The 17105-nt window shown below is 44.6% G+C and overlaps 1 protein-coding gene across 5 annotated transcripts in view; it reads right to left on the reverse strand.

Moving 5' to 3' along the window:
- The window catches only part of NEO1 (neogenin 1), a 171594-nt gene extending 155769 nt beyond the window's left edge, over positions 1–15825 (reverse strand). For all 5 annotated transcript variants that reach the window (XM_041418780.1, XM_041418779.1, XM_041418778.1 and 2 more), the window contains exon 1: positions 15484–15825. In XM_041418780.1, the coding sequence (XP_041274714.1) occupies positions 15484–15598 (115 nt within the window). In that variant the 5' untranslated portion in view covers positions 15599–15825. The remainder of the gene's footprint in view (positions 1–15483) is intronic.
- Positions 15826–17105: the final 1280 nt, after the last annotated feature.

Here is a 17105-nt window from a genome sequence, read left to right on the forward strand (position 1 = left end):
TTACACCCCGCAGTCACGTGGGAACACTTGGCTTTTGAAATTTCGTATTTTGATTTCCATGCAAAGTAAAATTGAGGGACTGAAAGGATGAAGTATTGTGTATTCTCTGCACCCAAACTGTGCTCGTTTCTCAAGTGATAAGGTTAATATTCCGAGGAACAAGAAAAGACAGTTCAAGAGTTCAGAGTGATTTCAAGCCATTCAGAAAGACTCGGGGAAGTGACAATTGCTGGTAGCTCCGTGCTTTCCAGAACAATTTTAGTGATGAATAAACTATTATGTGACCAGACTATATGCATAAGAATGGTATAATGTGCACAAAACAACAGTGCACCAACACATTACAATAAAATCCACTTGTCAGAGTAACAAGCAAAGTCGATTTCCTTCCATGTGAGAACGGTTATGAAAAGACTGAGATCTTATTTTAATTTCCAGTTTTCAGCAAAACAAACAGCACAGCAACCCCAAGAACAGCGACTGGAGACAGGCTGCACCCCTGGGTGAGCTCATCTGGGCCACCCTACAGCAACAGACAAGTCTGGTTTTTAAACTGGTTTGATAGGAGTCTCTGAGCTAATGATAGGGTTTATTCTAAATTTAACAGCACAAATGTGTATGCATGGTACCCCCTATCTCTACCTGATGCCATTTAAAGAAGGACCCTAAAGTTTCAATGCCTTGGAGATTTGTGGATGGGTAACAAAAGTCCAGCAAATGTACCAAAACAAGGACTTAAGATATTTTTGTGACATCTGTGTCTGACAGAAGGTGTCGAGTCAAGTTCACAGGTTGTTTTCTTCTAAGTTAGTGAACATAATTACAGAGTTTTCTGTGGAGCTTTCAAGACACCAGGCAGTTCGCTGTGCCATATTCCCACAAACCTCCTGCTTTAATATTTTAAAAACTAGATTGCCTAGCCCACATGAAAAATCCTTGCAATGACTATACATTTAATAAGTTTAATTCCTTTGTCAGATCTGTACCATGCCACAAAACTAATACCTGTGTAAAAGACGTTTTAGTACCTGTTTCTCATAATAATGTCCTGAGAACCAGGAAAGCTAGAGACAAAAAAAGCAGTGTTAAAATCAATTTCCGGCACATAAAAAAATAATTCTGTATATTGATTAGGTACTCAGAAAGAATTGACTTAATATTGGCATCATTAACATCTAACAGCAAAATTCAGAACACTCTTCAAGCAAAGGCTACATCAAAGAGCTACACATTGAGTAGGGCCTGGATAAACAGCATCAAGTGCAAGCAGCTACATTTCCTTGTAACTTCTGCACAACACAGCATTTTGCAATGTTTCAGAATAATATTGTAACTGTTTAGCCTCAGAAATATAAAAAATTACTTTTTTTATGCAAGTCATGTGTGAAATCAATTGTGTTGACTAAAATATAATTTGTAACATATTTACATCTTGAAGGTTTTTCTGCTCTTGACTTTGGGGTAACAAAACCCACTTAGCTCTCACAGTATATATTTTCTCCCCCAACGTGTAAGAATCAGGATTCATTTCTCTGTATGGATCTCCAAAACAGCTTTTCCCTCGCAAACGATTCCAGTGCAAGCGTGCATTAAGAACAATAACCACGTAGAAAGCTGCCACAATGGATTGGGAAAAGCTTTGTCTCCGGCAGCCACTGGAAGCAGTAGTTTTGAGTTCTCAGTCTTTCTAGAATTTACCAGACTGAAAACTCGTGGGTTTGGTACTCCCACCAGCCAGGGCTGGCATGGGCGGGCAGGGCAAGAGTCGCTGCAGGTGAAGGCTGCAATCGCGGTCCTTTGTGCCCGGCGTTACAGAAAGGCAAAGCAAGCTGCAGAAATCATCCTCATCCCTACCCGCGCCGCAAGCCTGCGATGCGGGCGTGGGTTCCTCCTCCTCCTCCTCCCGGCCAGGACGATGTGCCCGGCCGCGCTTCCCGGGGCAGGGGAGCCGCTCCCGGCCCGGCTGGAGCCCGCTCCGCCCATGGCCGAGAGCTCTCCCCAGCCCCCTGCGGCGGCCTCAGACATTCCTCTGCTCTGTCAGGCCATGAAAATATCCCCAAGAGGATTAGAGCAGCCCTCGGGAAGAGAGCGGCTCGCGAACATCCCCGGCCCACGAAAGGCACCGAGGCCTTTGGGGGGTCACAGTAGCGGGAACGACCCTCAGTTACAGCCGCGAACGGTGGGGCTTGGGCCTCTGACAAATTAAGACCTCTAAAAATTCGCTGGTACTTTCACATTCTTGCGGGATGCAGGCAGCGTTTGGAAGTGTTCATTAAGGAGGGCAGACTCCTGCTCTGGCACTTACACTAAGGGGAATAAACCACGAGAACAAGCAAAATCAGAAAGCAAAACATCTCTTCCTATTTCCATCCCGGGCACAGGCACAGCCAGCTACTCTATTCTTCTTCTATTCAACTTCATACAGAGTGCTCAAGGGTTAAAGTGCTTCAAAAATATTAAGAAAGGAAAACCATTTTTTCTACAATGAGGAACACTTGAGAAAGGCTCTAAGCACCAGGCTAACAAAGAAAACGGTCCTGAAGCAGGAGGCCCTCACTACAGCATTCATCTCCTTTGCCAAGCAAATATATTTAAATAAAATTATTCAATCCCAGTGTGGCTTCCCGGCCACATTAAGGTAGTACCATTCTCCTTAATTATATTCCTTCTCACATCTTTAAAAATCCTTTCAGTGTTTACTTGAAAAGCTAATTGCTGACAGCTAGAAAGAGCATACACGTGATCCTTAACAATTCTGGGGTGGAGGGAGAGTTCTGTCCCCTCCCCGCAGCAGTTCCCAGGAGCCCGACAGCTCCAACAGCCTCCCAGAGCCCGGGGATGAACAGCCAGACACAGAGCCTGAGAGAAGGAGCCTCGGGGACACCGCATTGTCCCCTCCAAGTCCCTGACAGGAGGGCAGAGAGGATGACCCCAGAGACACCAGGAAACAGGAGGGGGTTTAGGTTGGATATTAGGGAAAATCACTTAAGGGCTGTCGTGCCCAGCACGGGGCATGGTGGAGCCCCCATCCTCGGAGGGACTCAGAAGCCGTGTGGATGTGGCACCTGGGGATGTGGCTCAGAGGTGGCCCTGGCAGGGCTGGGGGAATAGCTGGTCTCAGCGACTGCAAAGGACTTTTCTAACCTAAACAATCCCATGACTGTGTGTACATTATCCATCTCGTACACCTTCACAAAGACACTGTGAGCTGGGGGATGCAAAGGGAAATACAGGATTTTTCCAGGCTTGAAAACAAAAGCCACCAGAAAACAGATCTATACAGAGAATTTCTGATTAAAACTCCAACATGGATTTTAACTACAAGAATTACAGTTTCCTAATTGCTGTTTAAGTTTAGCTTGTGGATGACACAAAATGTCAACATTCCAGAAGTACAGTCTAAGAAAAATCTTTATTTTTGTACTCCAAAAATCATGAAGCAACGTCAGAAAGATCTCACACGGTGTCACAGTCATGCTCAAAACAATCTCCAAGTTATCAGTGCAGTTTCTCAAGAATTTACAAGCTTGAAGTGACTGTCCTACTGACCAGAGCAGTTTACATTTTCTGTGTTGACACCACTAAATTTCTCCTTTTAAGCCAAGTACAGATGGCACAGACAGTTCTAATCAGACTTCCATGATAAACATTTTTTATTGATAGTTTTCTGTAAAGCAAAGTTTGAAAGTGCAAAAACATATGTAAAAGAGAGAAATTAAATCAGGTTCAGCTCTATCTTTATAGAGATCACAAAGTTACACATAGGGATGACAGAGCCACAGCAATTAAATATGTATCACAGAAACATTTCTAATTTTAACAAAAAGTTGTGAAATCCAACTTAGCAGCAACTTGGAAGGCAAACTCTCAGGAAAGGCACCGCAGGGTTTACCCCGAGGGGACGGGAGGGAGGAGCTGAGCTAAAAGGAGCAGCAGCCACCTCCCCCAGAACGGTTTATTAAAGCAAGAACCCGGCATCAAAGCACGCGATAAATAATTAACGTGCAATGCCTTTGTGATAAGGCACTGAACTTGAGCTTTCTCCTAAGGTAAATGATTTGTAAATGCAAATTTGTCCAGCTGCTCCTTTCCTGCATCAAAAGCCTGCTCAAAGATAGCATTTATGAGCTATTTTTGTCAAATATTTACACCATCTTAATCAGGTTTTGAGTCATGTGTGTGCTCGTTTGTATACAAAAATGCAGGGCAGCTACAGTTACATAAACTAAAGCGTTTGGGGGGTTTAAAAGTTGGGTTTTGCCTACTGGTCTATACAAGCTCACTTTTTAATTACCCCACCTCATTCACTGTAAGCAGTAACACACCTGCAGAGACCATTCCAGTTACATTCCATCCACCTTTCCCTTCCCATGCAGATCAGAAGGCTTGGAAACAAGTATTACATATTTTTATTCTAAAAGCATTTAGGAAATGGCACCTCAAAATGAAATTACATCTGCACAGCCACCACTGAAGGCTGTGTTGCAGCCTTGGAAGGGTATAGAAGCAATTACAGCAGGAGCATGGATGTTTCTGATTCCAACTGCTGTAAGTCTGCACAAATGTAACTGTTATTATCATTAAAGGCTGAAGAATGAATTAAATGTGGCTCTGCTTTTACAGTGATACCCAGTTTGGTCAGCATCTAACACCTGCCTATCAATCTCTAGGAAAACTGCCTGAAGAGGAATTTTCCAGGCGATAAAGCAAACAGTGTTCTTGTTAGCAGAATTCCAAAGCTCTGCCTAAAAAAGCTCTAACAGCTTCCTGAAAACAGAAATATTCCTACTCCCTTGCAGAGGATGGGAAATGGCTCCTTATCCACACAGCACCTCTGGATAGCCCTGGAAGAAGATGAAGTCCTGTTTCTGAAACCACTTATGAGGAAGTTTGAAGAAAACCAGCAGTAACATCCAGGACAGTTCCCTGGCTACAAGGTAACAGACTGGCCCCACCCCACCAGTACCTGAAAGGTACTTAAAACTCTGTAACTTAAAACCACTTCCAGGTTTTAAGTTACAGAGTTTTAAGTACCAGGTATGACAAGAGTCGCCCTAATAAATTTTCAGTCTTTGGGTTACTGATATAAAGCATCAACTCAACCTACCATCCACTTCCTGTACTGAAAGACTGCACAAGTTACAAGAAATCAGATGCCAGTAACGTGGGCAGGTCACTGAACGTGTGGTGATTTCGCATTCAGTTCACTCATTCAATCCAGCTTTGCATCCCAAGGGAATCACAGTCAAGAGGGGCAGTGAACCCAGCTTTGGTAATGATTTGCATTTGGTAATGGTTCCACAAAGCTCTCAGTACCACCAGTGAGGCACAACCTACAAAGGCCAAACTTATTTTTTAAATGAACACCATCACCTCCACTCATCGTGCTCACGCACAATAACCAAGAGGCCTTCAGCACACAAGTTAAGAATGAAGTTAGTCACATGACAGGAGCTAAATTAGATTTCAGCAATCAACGTGCTCCATATATCCATCTGTAATAACAGAAACAAGCACCTGACAACCTTTCAAAGCCTTCTGAAGAAACAATAATGTCTTGAATGGGCTAAACTTTGAGAAAATGCTTAAGATCACATGAGACAAAAGCAAAGGCAAAAATCTACTTCTTACAGGTCCTTATTTTAGTAAATCAGTAAAGGATATGCTTGAAAATGCTAAAGCCATAAAGTCTGCCCAGGATGAATGTGAAAGCAAAGATGAAACCCCAAAGCACAGGCTCAAGCTCTGCTACAGAGCCCTGAGCAGTGGTGCCTCCCCAGGAAGTTCCAGAGTGAACAACTAGCAGCACAAACCAAACTGCACACAGAGATCAGATCTAGCACACATAGATTTCCAGCTCCTGTGAGTGCTGGCTTTTTCCATTTAGACTGATTTCCTCAGTGAAATGAAAAGCTGGCAACAACAGCAAAGAAAACAACTGGAAAATGTTACTTTAGAAAACCAACACTTCAGATTTGGGGTTGTTCATGCTGTTACCATGAGCACAAGAGATTCCAACTGAGCTGAACCAGGAAAAGCCTTTTTAACTAGCACTACCTAGAAAGTGGAATGTATTGGATCCTGCTCTGGGTGCATCTGATGCCTGGTTCTCCTCTTTCCACATTCAGAAGTCAATTTTCCCCTCCAAAAGTCTCAGATGTGAAATACAGAAACCTCTATTCACATGCTGTGGTGTTGCCTTGCAGATTCTGGCCCCTCAGTTTAGAGTAGACCTGAAATATTTACATCACCTACAAGAAATCCTATATAGCTGCACTCACAGACAACACACTGAAAGGGTAAGAACACAAACCTACACCCAGTGGAACTGCCAAGGTTTTCCAGTCGTGCCAACAGGACACTCCATTTTCTGCAGCTGTGGTTTGTGTGGGTTTTCTTTCATCCACATCTCCAAAAAGTTACATAAAACCACAACACAAGCTGGTTACCAGATCATTGCAGGTATCTCAACCATCTCTTATCTCATACTATCCAGGTATTTTTCAAAACCTACCATAACTTCAAATAAGGAGACAAGCAAAAAGAATCCATAGCAACAGTAGAACTATAGAACCTAAAATTAAGGCTCTGAAGACCTGAAGTAGGTATGAGCAAACAAGAACATGTGAAGATTTGGATAAATAAGCTATTTTACACTTCAAACAGAAGACAAGCCTTGTCAGATTCCAGAAAAGGAAGCAACTTGAGAAAATGACGAAGGAGAGCTGTCCCACCCAAAATCTGTGGTGCAGTCTCTCAGAGCTCTTAATGCTAATGAAAATAGTGTCCCATAAAAAGTATTAAATTTGCTGTTGCAAACGAGTAAGAACAGAGTGCTGTGATTTCAGGTGGAATCCCTGGTTCTGTCCCTTCACCATAAACAAGGCACAGGGCACTGCATCCTTACAGGGGCTGGCAGAGGTTGGTCTATCAGCCCCATGATTTCTACCTCTGCATTACCAACATCTCCTTCAGCAAAAAGGGGTAACCTAGACAAATCAAAACATTTTGTCCCATATCTGCTCTGCAGAACCACCAAGAACACAGCAAAACAGAGCCCAGTGCAGCAGGGAGCAGTTTTCCACCTCCTGAAGTACTCACCCTCAGCTCCCTGCCAGCCTCCCAGGACATGCACAGCCCCAGCACTTCATTTCCATGTTCATTTTACCCTGAGACAAACTGAGCAATGTCATCCCGAGCCATTCAACTGGCTGCCATTCTCCTCAGTCTTGGGGGGGCTGGTTTGGCTGTCAAGAGTGTTTCCCATTTCCCTTCACAACCCTACAACATTTAAAATTTTTCTTACATTTCCAACCAGGTTTCCATGAAGTGCTGTCCTTACAGGATTTCATTATTGATACAGGGATGGTTGTGAAAGTCCAGGGCCCAAAAAGCTACAGTACAGCTGTTAAAAATGATACACTACACAAGACAAGCATCATTAACTGAGGTTCCCTCTGGACTTCAGCAAGTGAGTATATTCAGAATGGTCAGGCCTCCATGCTCTTCTGAAACCACAACCTGTTGGGCAGTTTTGCATTTTTTTTCCTCAAGGCTAAGTATTTTTAAGATGAAACCTGTAGCTTTATTCCCACTTCAAAACCAGACAAACATATGAAATTTCAGCGTGGGAAAAAAAGCTACAAACCAAAGCAGTAATTAAAGCTGAACTGAGAATTCGTTACCAATCTGAAAATGAACTTTTATGAAACATTTGGTTTTCAATGAATTTGCTAATAAATAACACACACCTTCTGAGAAGGTTTCAGTCTATAGACCTGGAATCTATATGCTGTAATACATAATATTAAAGATTAAAATGACACACAATGTTCTTCTGCTCACAGTGCTTTCCATACTCCAATCCTATGCCAATCCCCACCCCCCAGAAAAGCAGTGGCAGCGTTCCCCGTGCCCGTGTCACCCTCTCCCTTCTGCCAGCACGAGTAGTGCTGCAGGCAGAAGAGCAGGGATCTGATCCAATTCTCTACATCCTCCACAAACACTTAGGAAAAGCCAAGGGAAGGGCACAGCACCTCTCACTGCAGTGGCACTGCCAGCTTGAAACACTGAAGCTAAACACCAAAATAGGATTAACACTTGGCTACGACTTCATCTCGGCTGTGTTTCCTATCTGGCCAAGCACATTTCTAATGGAAACCTCACAAATCGATAACAGCACACCTGGATTTTCTGCAAGGCGAGCACTGACAGCCCACCACTAAAAATTCCAATCCCAATGGCACTGGAGCATGTTACAAACTGCTGAGGTGTCCTACCACAGCAAGAAATGTTTCTGGATGCAGTTTTCCTTTATTTCCAGTTTTTTATACTTCCTTCCTTGCCTGTTTTCAAACAGGAACATTTGGCTTTATAAATCACTTTTGGAAATATTTCATCTTCTTGTTAACACCCAGCTTTCCTCTCTGCTATGCACAACACTACAACAGCCATAATTTCAAGTAATTATTCAGTTATTTAAAAGACATGTGGGTGTGGCATGTGGGGACATGGTTTAGTGGTGGACTGGGCATTGCTGGGGAAATGACTCAATCTTGGAGGGCTTTTCCAACCTAAATGATTCTGTGATTCTTCTGATTATTTTTTTAAAGCAACGCGACCTCTCTTAAAATTCTGAAGACAAGTTAGACTCCACTTCACAATTTTAAAAGTCATGACAGGTCTAATGACTTAAACGACTTTTGGCAGCCTGTTCTACTTTTAGAAGGAATATCCAAACACCTCTATTTGTGGCTCTCCCTTCCTCACTACAGTTACATTATAAGGTTTCAATGCACGAACCACAGAGCCGCGTTAAGAGAAGATGTTCGGGCTCATTAACTACAGAGGAAAGCCAAGAAAGATGAAGCTTATACAGGGCTTGACTCCATCTCAGTCCAAGTGGAAGCAAGCTGTGGGACAATTACACTGAGAACTAGGGAATGAAAAAAAACCTGGAAGCTGCCTCCAAGTGCTCAAGTCTGTTAGTGATGGCAGTAACACAAAGGTGGCTCTGCCAAAAGGAAGATGAAAGAGGAAGAAATGGAACCAACACAATCAGAGCTGGAGCTTTTACTTCCCAGACAATGTAGGGAGCAGTGCTGTATTATAAATACACAGTTTAAAATACAGAAAGATACTGTATCTATCCATAGTGTCATACAAACATGAAGACAAACTGAGATTTACCATGGCTCAAAATACCATCGTACAGTACACAACAAATAAAGCAAAACTTGCCCAGAAAAGCACTCATTAAATGGCTGGAAACTCCATGCAGAACATGAAATAAATGGAAGCTGTAGATAAGCACACAGTCTCTCAAAACCATATCAAGTCTAACTTAAATATGTCAATAGGCAAGAAACAGCAGCTAAGGCTACACTGGTACAGCCCCCAGGCTGCTGAATGCCCAACACAGCGTGCTCTGTGCTGCTCACCCCGAGGTCAGCAGCAACACTGGACACATGTCACGAGTTAAAAACACATCAAACAAGATAAATTCATCAAAGTATCGTAATAATAACAGCTGACAACTGTGCTGGCTACTGACACATGCTCTGACCCAGTGTCACAAACCCTGACAGCTTCAAGACATCCAAGACAGGCATCAGACAAAAACAAAGGTAAAATATATTTGGACTCCATAAATATGAGCTAGAATTAAACCCCTTTGTAAGTTACACAAACTTCTAAGCAAAAAAAAAGTTAAAAAAACAGATGGCAAAGTCCAACAGAGCTATACTGATGAAGCACTGAAACCCCAAAGGATATTAAGTACATAGGTGCCTACTAGGAGAGACAAAGAGAAATTTTAAGGGATCAGCAGGCAGAAGTACAAAAGCATGGGGGTTTAAGGTAATAAAAAAACCAAAACATAATAAAAACACAGTAAGATTCACACCCATATACATAACAATTAAAATCTGACCTAACTACAACAGACAGTACTGCACAAATTCTTTGAGCAGACAGATTAATTAGTGGACAATTTAATCACAAAAAAGCTTTTCCACTTTTAAAAGACCTCCAAACAAAACTGCATGACTAGAGGATACCAAAAATTATCACCACGCTGCCATGCTTTGATGAGACCCAAAAGAACCAAATCATCAAAATCCACATCATCAAAAGTCCATCATATGAGCAAAATCCTCTGCAACACACTAAGGAAAAGAGGATCAATAGATTAAAAATGCACAAATGAAGAAATTCAGGCTAAGCAGAATATCTGAATTTCTTCAGTGGTAACCAGCACCAAGCCAGCTGCACAAACAGCTCCACAGTGAAGAAAATTCACAGCTAACACATGCAGAACAACACATTTTGAGGGGGAAAAAGCTCTCTCTATTGTACAATTCACTGTTTCTAAATCAACTTAAAACAAGATTTCTCACTGGAAAACTAGAATGTCAAAGGAATAGGAAAATAAAACATTGTTACATGACTGAATGACCAGAACATTCCTTCCCAAAAATGCCATATTCAGTCTTGGTCATATCACAACAGCAAACGGAAAGCTGAACCAGGAAAGTCCAGAGGCTGGCAATGAGAATCAGATGCCATAAAAAAATACCTGAGTTTATGTGTTTGGACCCCACTGAGCTCCCAAGGTAGGCAGTCCTGTCTGAGCAGCACCTTTATGGATTTAACTGTAATTTCTTTCCTACTCATACATTCAATCCCAAAACACGCAGAAGCAACAAGTGGAATGATAAGTTTAGTATTGATGTAAAAAAAACAAAAAATCCTTTAGAGTAATTTATTACTTTTCATTAAAATTAAACCTCTTCTCTTTTTGCACAAATCAAACAGCTTGTGGTTGTTACACACTCCAGGGAATTACCAAAATCCCAAGAAAGTTTAGCAGCAGAACATTCCAATTCTTTCACTGCCTTTGGTAAGGGCAGCTTTAATGAGGAGAAAATATATTTTAACTGATGCAAAAAGGATTTATCATAAATTGATAGTCTGCTTATTTTATAAAATTAAGATGCTCCTCTGCAAGAAGACTAAAGGGTAAAAACTCTGGAAATTAAAGCACCTAATAGACCATATAAAGCAGGCTTTCAGTTTTCCTACTGAACCCTGCAACTGTACACATACAAATCAGGCTTATCTATTTATATGGAATTAATCAGGATTACCACTTTCATCTTGGCAATTTCACTGGAGGACGGAATCAATAGCACCCAATCAGTAAAATATGACTGTTTCCACTGCGCTGAGGCATTCTCTCTATTAAGAACTATTCTGCCTTTTTAAAAAATCAATAGCCTCAGGCATTATGTTTCAATATGGGAGACCCAGAGGTGTATTCTGGCAGGACAATCCGAGCAGCACCCCAGAGTTTGGGGCAGCTCTCTCCTCTCAGCCCAGCACACCAAGGAGCAAACACAGACCTGTGCCTCCATGGCCATTCCCAAAGGCTGCACCGAGACTTTGGAGCTCCCAGGGGCTGAACACCCAGTCCACAACCCTTGGAGGAAGGTAAAGAAACCCCTCTGGATCCAGCATGGAAGCTGCAGTCTGGGCCCTGCAGCCACTGAGACCCCTACAAACCAGCTAGACAGAAGTGGAGTTTCCTTCCACCAAGTGACATCCCCAACACCAGCACCGAGTCCTCATGGGAAACCAACACTAATTAGTTACCAGCAACAACTCCAGTCATACCTCCTCATAGGCAATGCAAAGTGCATTTAAACATCCTGCATGCTTAGAAAAGTTGGATACATTGGCACACATTTTACACACCAAATTATCTCCATGAACTGGTGATGATAACAAAATTCGCTTTCAAACGCCCCGTGACGCTCAGGCTGATTTTGCCCAAGTTAAATGTTTTTATAGCTTGAAAGCAAAACTTAAGCAGAATATTGCACTGCTCCTTGTGTAGTTTTCCTGAACTCCCACTTCATTTCCTCACTCATTTATTATCACTCCCCTCCTCTTGGCCATGCAACAAACTCCAGTTAGGTGCCTACAGAGTCCTTAGACTTCTGTGACAATCTCTGGCTGAAGGTTAACCTCGTGTAAATCACAAGGGCATTTTATCATCAGGAACAACCAAATACTCTTATTTGTATAAGGAAATATCTGCCATATGTAACTTCCTTACTTACACTGATAAGTTAGCACAAGGTAACTAAGCCAAGCTTTTTTTTTTTTTTATGACACTTTTTGTTTGCTGCTTTTCACTGTGATGAACATTAGGCACAGGTGTGTACACACCTGACAACTCTGAAACTGAAGTGTTAGTTTATTAGGAAAGCTTCATAAGCCAGTCAAGTAATTTTCTTAGATGACTAATAAACATGCAGTGCAAAAACCATATGCAACCTGTCCATATGGAACAGGAATATCAAGCAGGGAGACCCGTGCTTAACTGACTTGGGACGTAACCGAGACCTGAATATTTCTGCTCTATTTTTAACTTGGGATATAATTAGAAATAATCAAGCAGCACATACAAAACAGAAACAAATGACAACCTGCTGTTTCTAGGGACCCCAGCTGATCTGTGCTGCCATCCTTAGCTTTCCATACCCCCCATCACTCCCCAGAAGGAGCATCCCTGGCAGCAGCACCTGGATGCACTTCCCAGCCTGCTGCACACAGACCCCTTCAGTTCTGGGCTCCTCCTGCAGCTCCAGGCCCACCAACTGCTAATTCTGCTCCACTGGGACTTCCCAAACCAGCAGTTTGTCCTCTAAAAACAAAATACATATCGATTCCAAGGACTTCAAGAATACCAGGGAGAGAAAGAACAAATTTCCTGCTTCTGAATAATCTCATTTGCAATCTTAATGGTGTATACAGGCTATCACAGCTCTCCTATTAAAAATTAGGTGACACTAGCTTCATTTTTATTTCCAATAATGCAATCTGTATAGATCCAAGTTTTTATGCTTATCTCAACTCAGTTACAAACAGTTACAGGAGACAGGCTTTAGCTTAATTTGATGCTTCTTCCTGATTTGTTTTATTCCCTCATCTAAGTGAAATGTTGTCCCAATTCTAAAATCAGCAGCTCATCTTGCCTTATCTGCAGAGCAACCAACTAGACTGGAAAACATACTAATGTTTGCAGATACACAAATAAATGAAGTTATACAGTTTTCTCCTAAAATAATTCAGCTGCACTCTTTTCTTCTTCAGAGAGCCATGATGAGCTATTTATAAATAGGATCAAATGTCCCTCCAACACACATGACTCCATACAAAGAATACAGGCTTCCAAATCTGCAACTTCTGCCCATTTCTGGCACTTTTACCCACACCAAAATGCCACCATGGGGTGTTTTTGCATTAAAACCCCTTGATGTGGACATAGCAAGCAGCACTTCAGCCTTGACAAGGAGAGCTGTGAGTCCCACAGCCAAAGCTCTGCCTGGTGTTCCTCTGCCTCTCACCTGGTGTTCCTCAGCCTAAGGAGGCTCTTCCCAGCATCCTGAAGAGATCAAGCTTCACCAGAGCATGGAACAGAAGACAGCACTACCCCCCTCGCATCTAAACTCCAGTAGGAGAAACCATGAAAGTTCTTTTCATGCCATGGAACATCTGCACCCAACTCACTCTCCTATGAGCACCTACCCATATAAAAGTATGTGGAACATCCTGTATTTAAGAAAAACTACTAGCAATTAGACGGGAAATAGTGTGAATTAAAGTGAACTTCATCCACGACACATCCTCTTTATTGAGACAAAGAACTAAGAGAGCCTTTCTCCCTTTCCTCAGTAACTGGTAAAAACACTTTCAGACAGGGAAAGCCCAGCTCCTGGTCCTCCCCAGGGATCCCACAGGACACATCCATGGACACAGCACAAAGGCACCTTCCACAATAGAGAGAGAACATCCAAAATTTCCACAATGATACTCCCAAATTCCTGCTCTGATAAACAGCTCCAATGAAGGTTTTATTCCATATCACTTCAGCACATCACCCCCACTCTGCAGACTTCATTCACATATTTGGCTCCAACAGACAGAACTTCACCTAATAATCTGATTTCCTCAAACGATAAAAGATTATTTTAAACTAACAAAGAGCTACTAACACAATCATAAGGCCACTGAGCTGTCAGGAGAGCAGGAATATCAGAAAAGAATCACCACGTGGCAAGATTTTACACATAACCAAGTAACTTATCTGTTACACATGTTCTGCAGATTTTTGAGTCAAACTGCATTTTTCAAAAGAAAAAAAAATCTACTTCAGATCTGGAATCTGCAAATTTTGTACTGTGCAAGAGGATAAATAAAAATACTCCCTGTCAACAGGAGTCAGCTCACATGGTTCCATCAGTGGTGTCCAAGATGAGAACCACCGTGGAAGATCCTGCCTAATGTGATTTGAAACAGAACAATCATACCATTTAATGTCAGAATTCAACCATTCTTTCCCAAATTGCTAAAAAACACTCATTTGACCAGCAGCTTTTTCCATATTCCACTTGCACAGAGCTCTCTCAAAATACTAGGATTCAATCAACCTACAGGGGGTATTTTTTTTTTTAATCCCAGCACTCAGCATTCAAGACCAGATTTTCTTTCAAGCATCCTACTAGCTTATTGCTGGCAAGAAGGAAATAAAGAAGTTACTTTTTAAAGCCAGCATTTGGCATAACGAGCAGATAACATCGCTGCAAAGCTAAGGAGGCTTCTGTGGTATTAATGGTCTCATGCAAGGGCTTTTGAGAGAGCCTTCTCCTGCCTCACCTGGGTGAGATTACGTTTTCCGTAGCCTATAAAGAACCAGGATTCAATCATGGACCATTAAAGACAACAATGGTAAAAGGTGTGAGAACTACCGCGGCTGAAACGCTGCCAGACCGCTCATTTCTGGGCTACTGCGGCAGTTCCCAGGCAAGTTCCTCTCTCTCCACAGGTTGCCGGTACCGAGTCCGCGCCGCTTCCAGCAGCCCTCCCGAGCGGGGGCAGAGCCCGCCCGTGCCCAGCTCCCCTCAGGGGTAAGCGGCAAGCCCGATTCCCCTCAGGTGTGCCCAGCTCCCCTCAGGGGTAAGCGGCAAGCCCGATTCCCCTCAGGTGCGCCCTTCTCCCCTCATTGGCGAGCTGCAAGCCCGATTCCCCTCAGGTGCGCCCTTCTCCCCTCATTAGTGACCTGCAAGCCCGATTCCCCTCAGGTGTGCCTGGCTCCCCTCATTGGCGAGCTGCAAGCCCGATTCCCCTCAGGTGTGCCTGGCTCCCCTCGCCGGTACCAGCGAGCCGGGAGCACAGGTGGGTGAAGCGTTCAATCCCCCACAGACAGGGCTCCAGGTGTCCCTTGTTCGCGGGGAGGCACCGCCGCCGCTCCCCGAGGCTCGCAGTGGCCCCTGCTGGTGCCCGCACGGGGGGAGCGGAGCGGGCTCAGCCCCTCGGCACCGCTCGCCGTGCCGGGGCCGCCCCGGGCCCCGCCGCCCCCCGGACCCCTCCGCGCCCCCGCACAGCTCCGCGCCCGCCGGGGTCTCGCCGCGCTCTTACCCGTCAGGAGGCTCCGGGAGCCGCTCCGCGCCGCGGCGCCGGTCGGTGCGGTCTGCGCGAAGAGAAGGGCGATGCACAGGGAGCCGAGGAATCGCCGGGCTCTCCGCGCCGCCATCGCTCCACTCCCCGCGCCCGGCAGCCGGGCTGCACCCAGCGCCAGCCCCTCCCCCGGGGGGGGCTCCTCCTGCCTTCCTTCCCTACCGGGCGGGCTGCGCGGAGGCAGCGGAGGGAGAGCGGCGGGCGGGCGGAGCGGCCGCGCTCCCTCCCTCACTCCATCGCGGGCCGGGCTCCGCCGCTCGCTCGCTCCGTCCCTCCCTCACACGGACCCCGCGGGGCGCGCGCCGCCTCCCGCCCACCCCCGCCTCGCGCATGCAGAGCGGGGGGGCGGGGCCGCCGCCCTCTCCTGAGGGGCGACGCGCTGCCCCCCCCCTCCCCTCAGGCGTTCGGTCCGTAAAGTTCGTGGGTTTTAACGCAGTAAATGCAGGTTTCCCCCTTCCTGCACCGGCCCAGCATGGGTGCGGGACCTGCGCGTTTTCCACGCGTAAAAACATGGAAAACCAGACGGTTCGGCAGCAATCCGGGTATCCCCGCTATGTGGCGAGCCGGAGGGTGTGGGAAGAGGGAGCCCTGCTCTGCCATGGTGCTGGTTACCAGCAGTCCAGAGCCGCCCAGAAACCCGAAATCGAGCTAAATGTAGAAAAATAACTTGCGGAAACTTGTTTTCTTGGGGAGCGACTCTGCTGCTCTGTTCGGGATGTCGCCTCTCCCAGTAAACATGCTTCTCAAAGATAAATAACGTGAAGGCCAGACATGCTCCGAAAAGGCCAGACATGCTCCGAAAAGGCAAATGTAATGTATTTTCATCCTCCTGGGGGTAATTAGTTTTATACAGCATTTGCCATTCAAATCCAAATCACTGGAATGCCGCATCGTTACCAGCCCTACTGCCAGATCCAGTCTCCTTAGAAAGGACACAATAAAAGCTATAAATATACATTCCCCCTTCAGTAATCATATGGTGTGTACCCTGATATTTTTTTGCATCTCAGTTTGTTTCCCACTAAATTATATTTTTACAATGCACACGGTGTTCTTGCTCATTTTATTATTGACTAATTGAATCATATCTTTCAGGACATAAATTACATGGGACCAGGGCTGGAGGTAACCAGGAGAGAACCAGACCCCAGGAGCACTGCAGGACATGAAACGTGGGTACATCCCCTGCAAAACATGTTGCAAAACATTTCAAAACGAATTTGAAATAATTTGTTCCAAAAATCCAGGCTTTTACGCTGGTTGCGAGACTCCTGTTGAGGAAAGTTTCCCTTGATAACCTCGGTGTGTGTGGCAAGGGTGTCCCTCTTGTTGCAGGCAGCTCTATATTCCCGTGAAATTCTTCTTGATCCAGCGGGATTTGCGGATTTGTTTATGGTGGGGTTTTGTGCGAGGCAGAGGCTGGCAGAGTGCGCAGTGCCCCAAACGCAGGTGTGGATTTTGCCATACAGGGATGCACACAGTGAGTTAAACGCTGACGTGACTGCAAAGCACCAGCTAATACAGGTGTCTGAGGCGTCTCTCCTTGTGAAGCTTGCTTCGTTATTTTATGTTTCTGTCAGGAA

The sequence above is a fragment of the Onychostruthus taczanowskii genome, unplaced genomic scaffold, assembly GCF_017590055.1.
Source record: "Onychostruthus taczanowskii isolate IOZ18803 unplaced genomic scaffold, ASM1759005v1 scaffold6, whole genome shotgun sequence".
Classification (NCBI taxonomy): Eukaryota; Metazoa; Chordata; class Aves; order Passeriformes; family Passeridae; genus Onychostruthus; species Onychostruthus taczanowskii.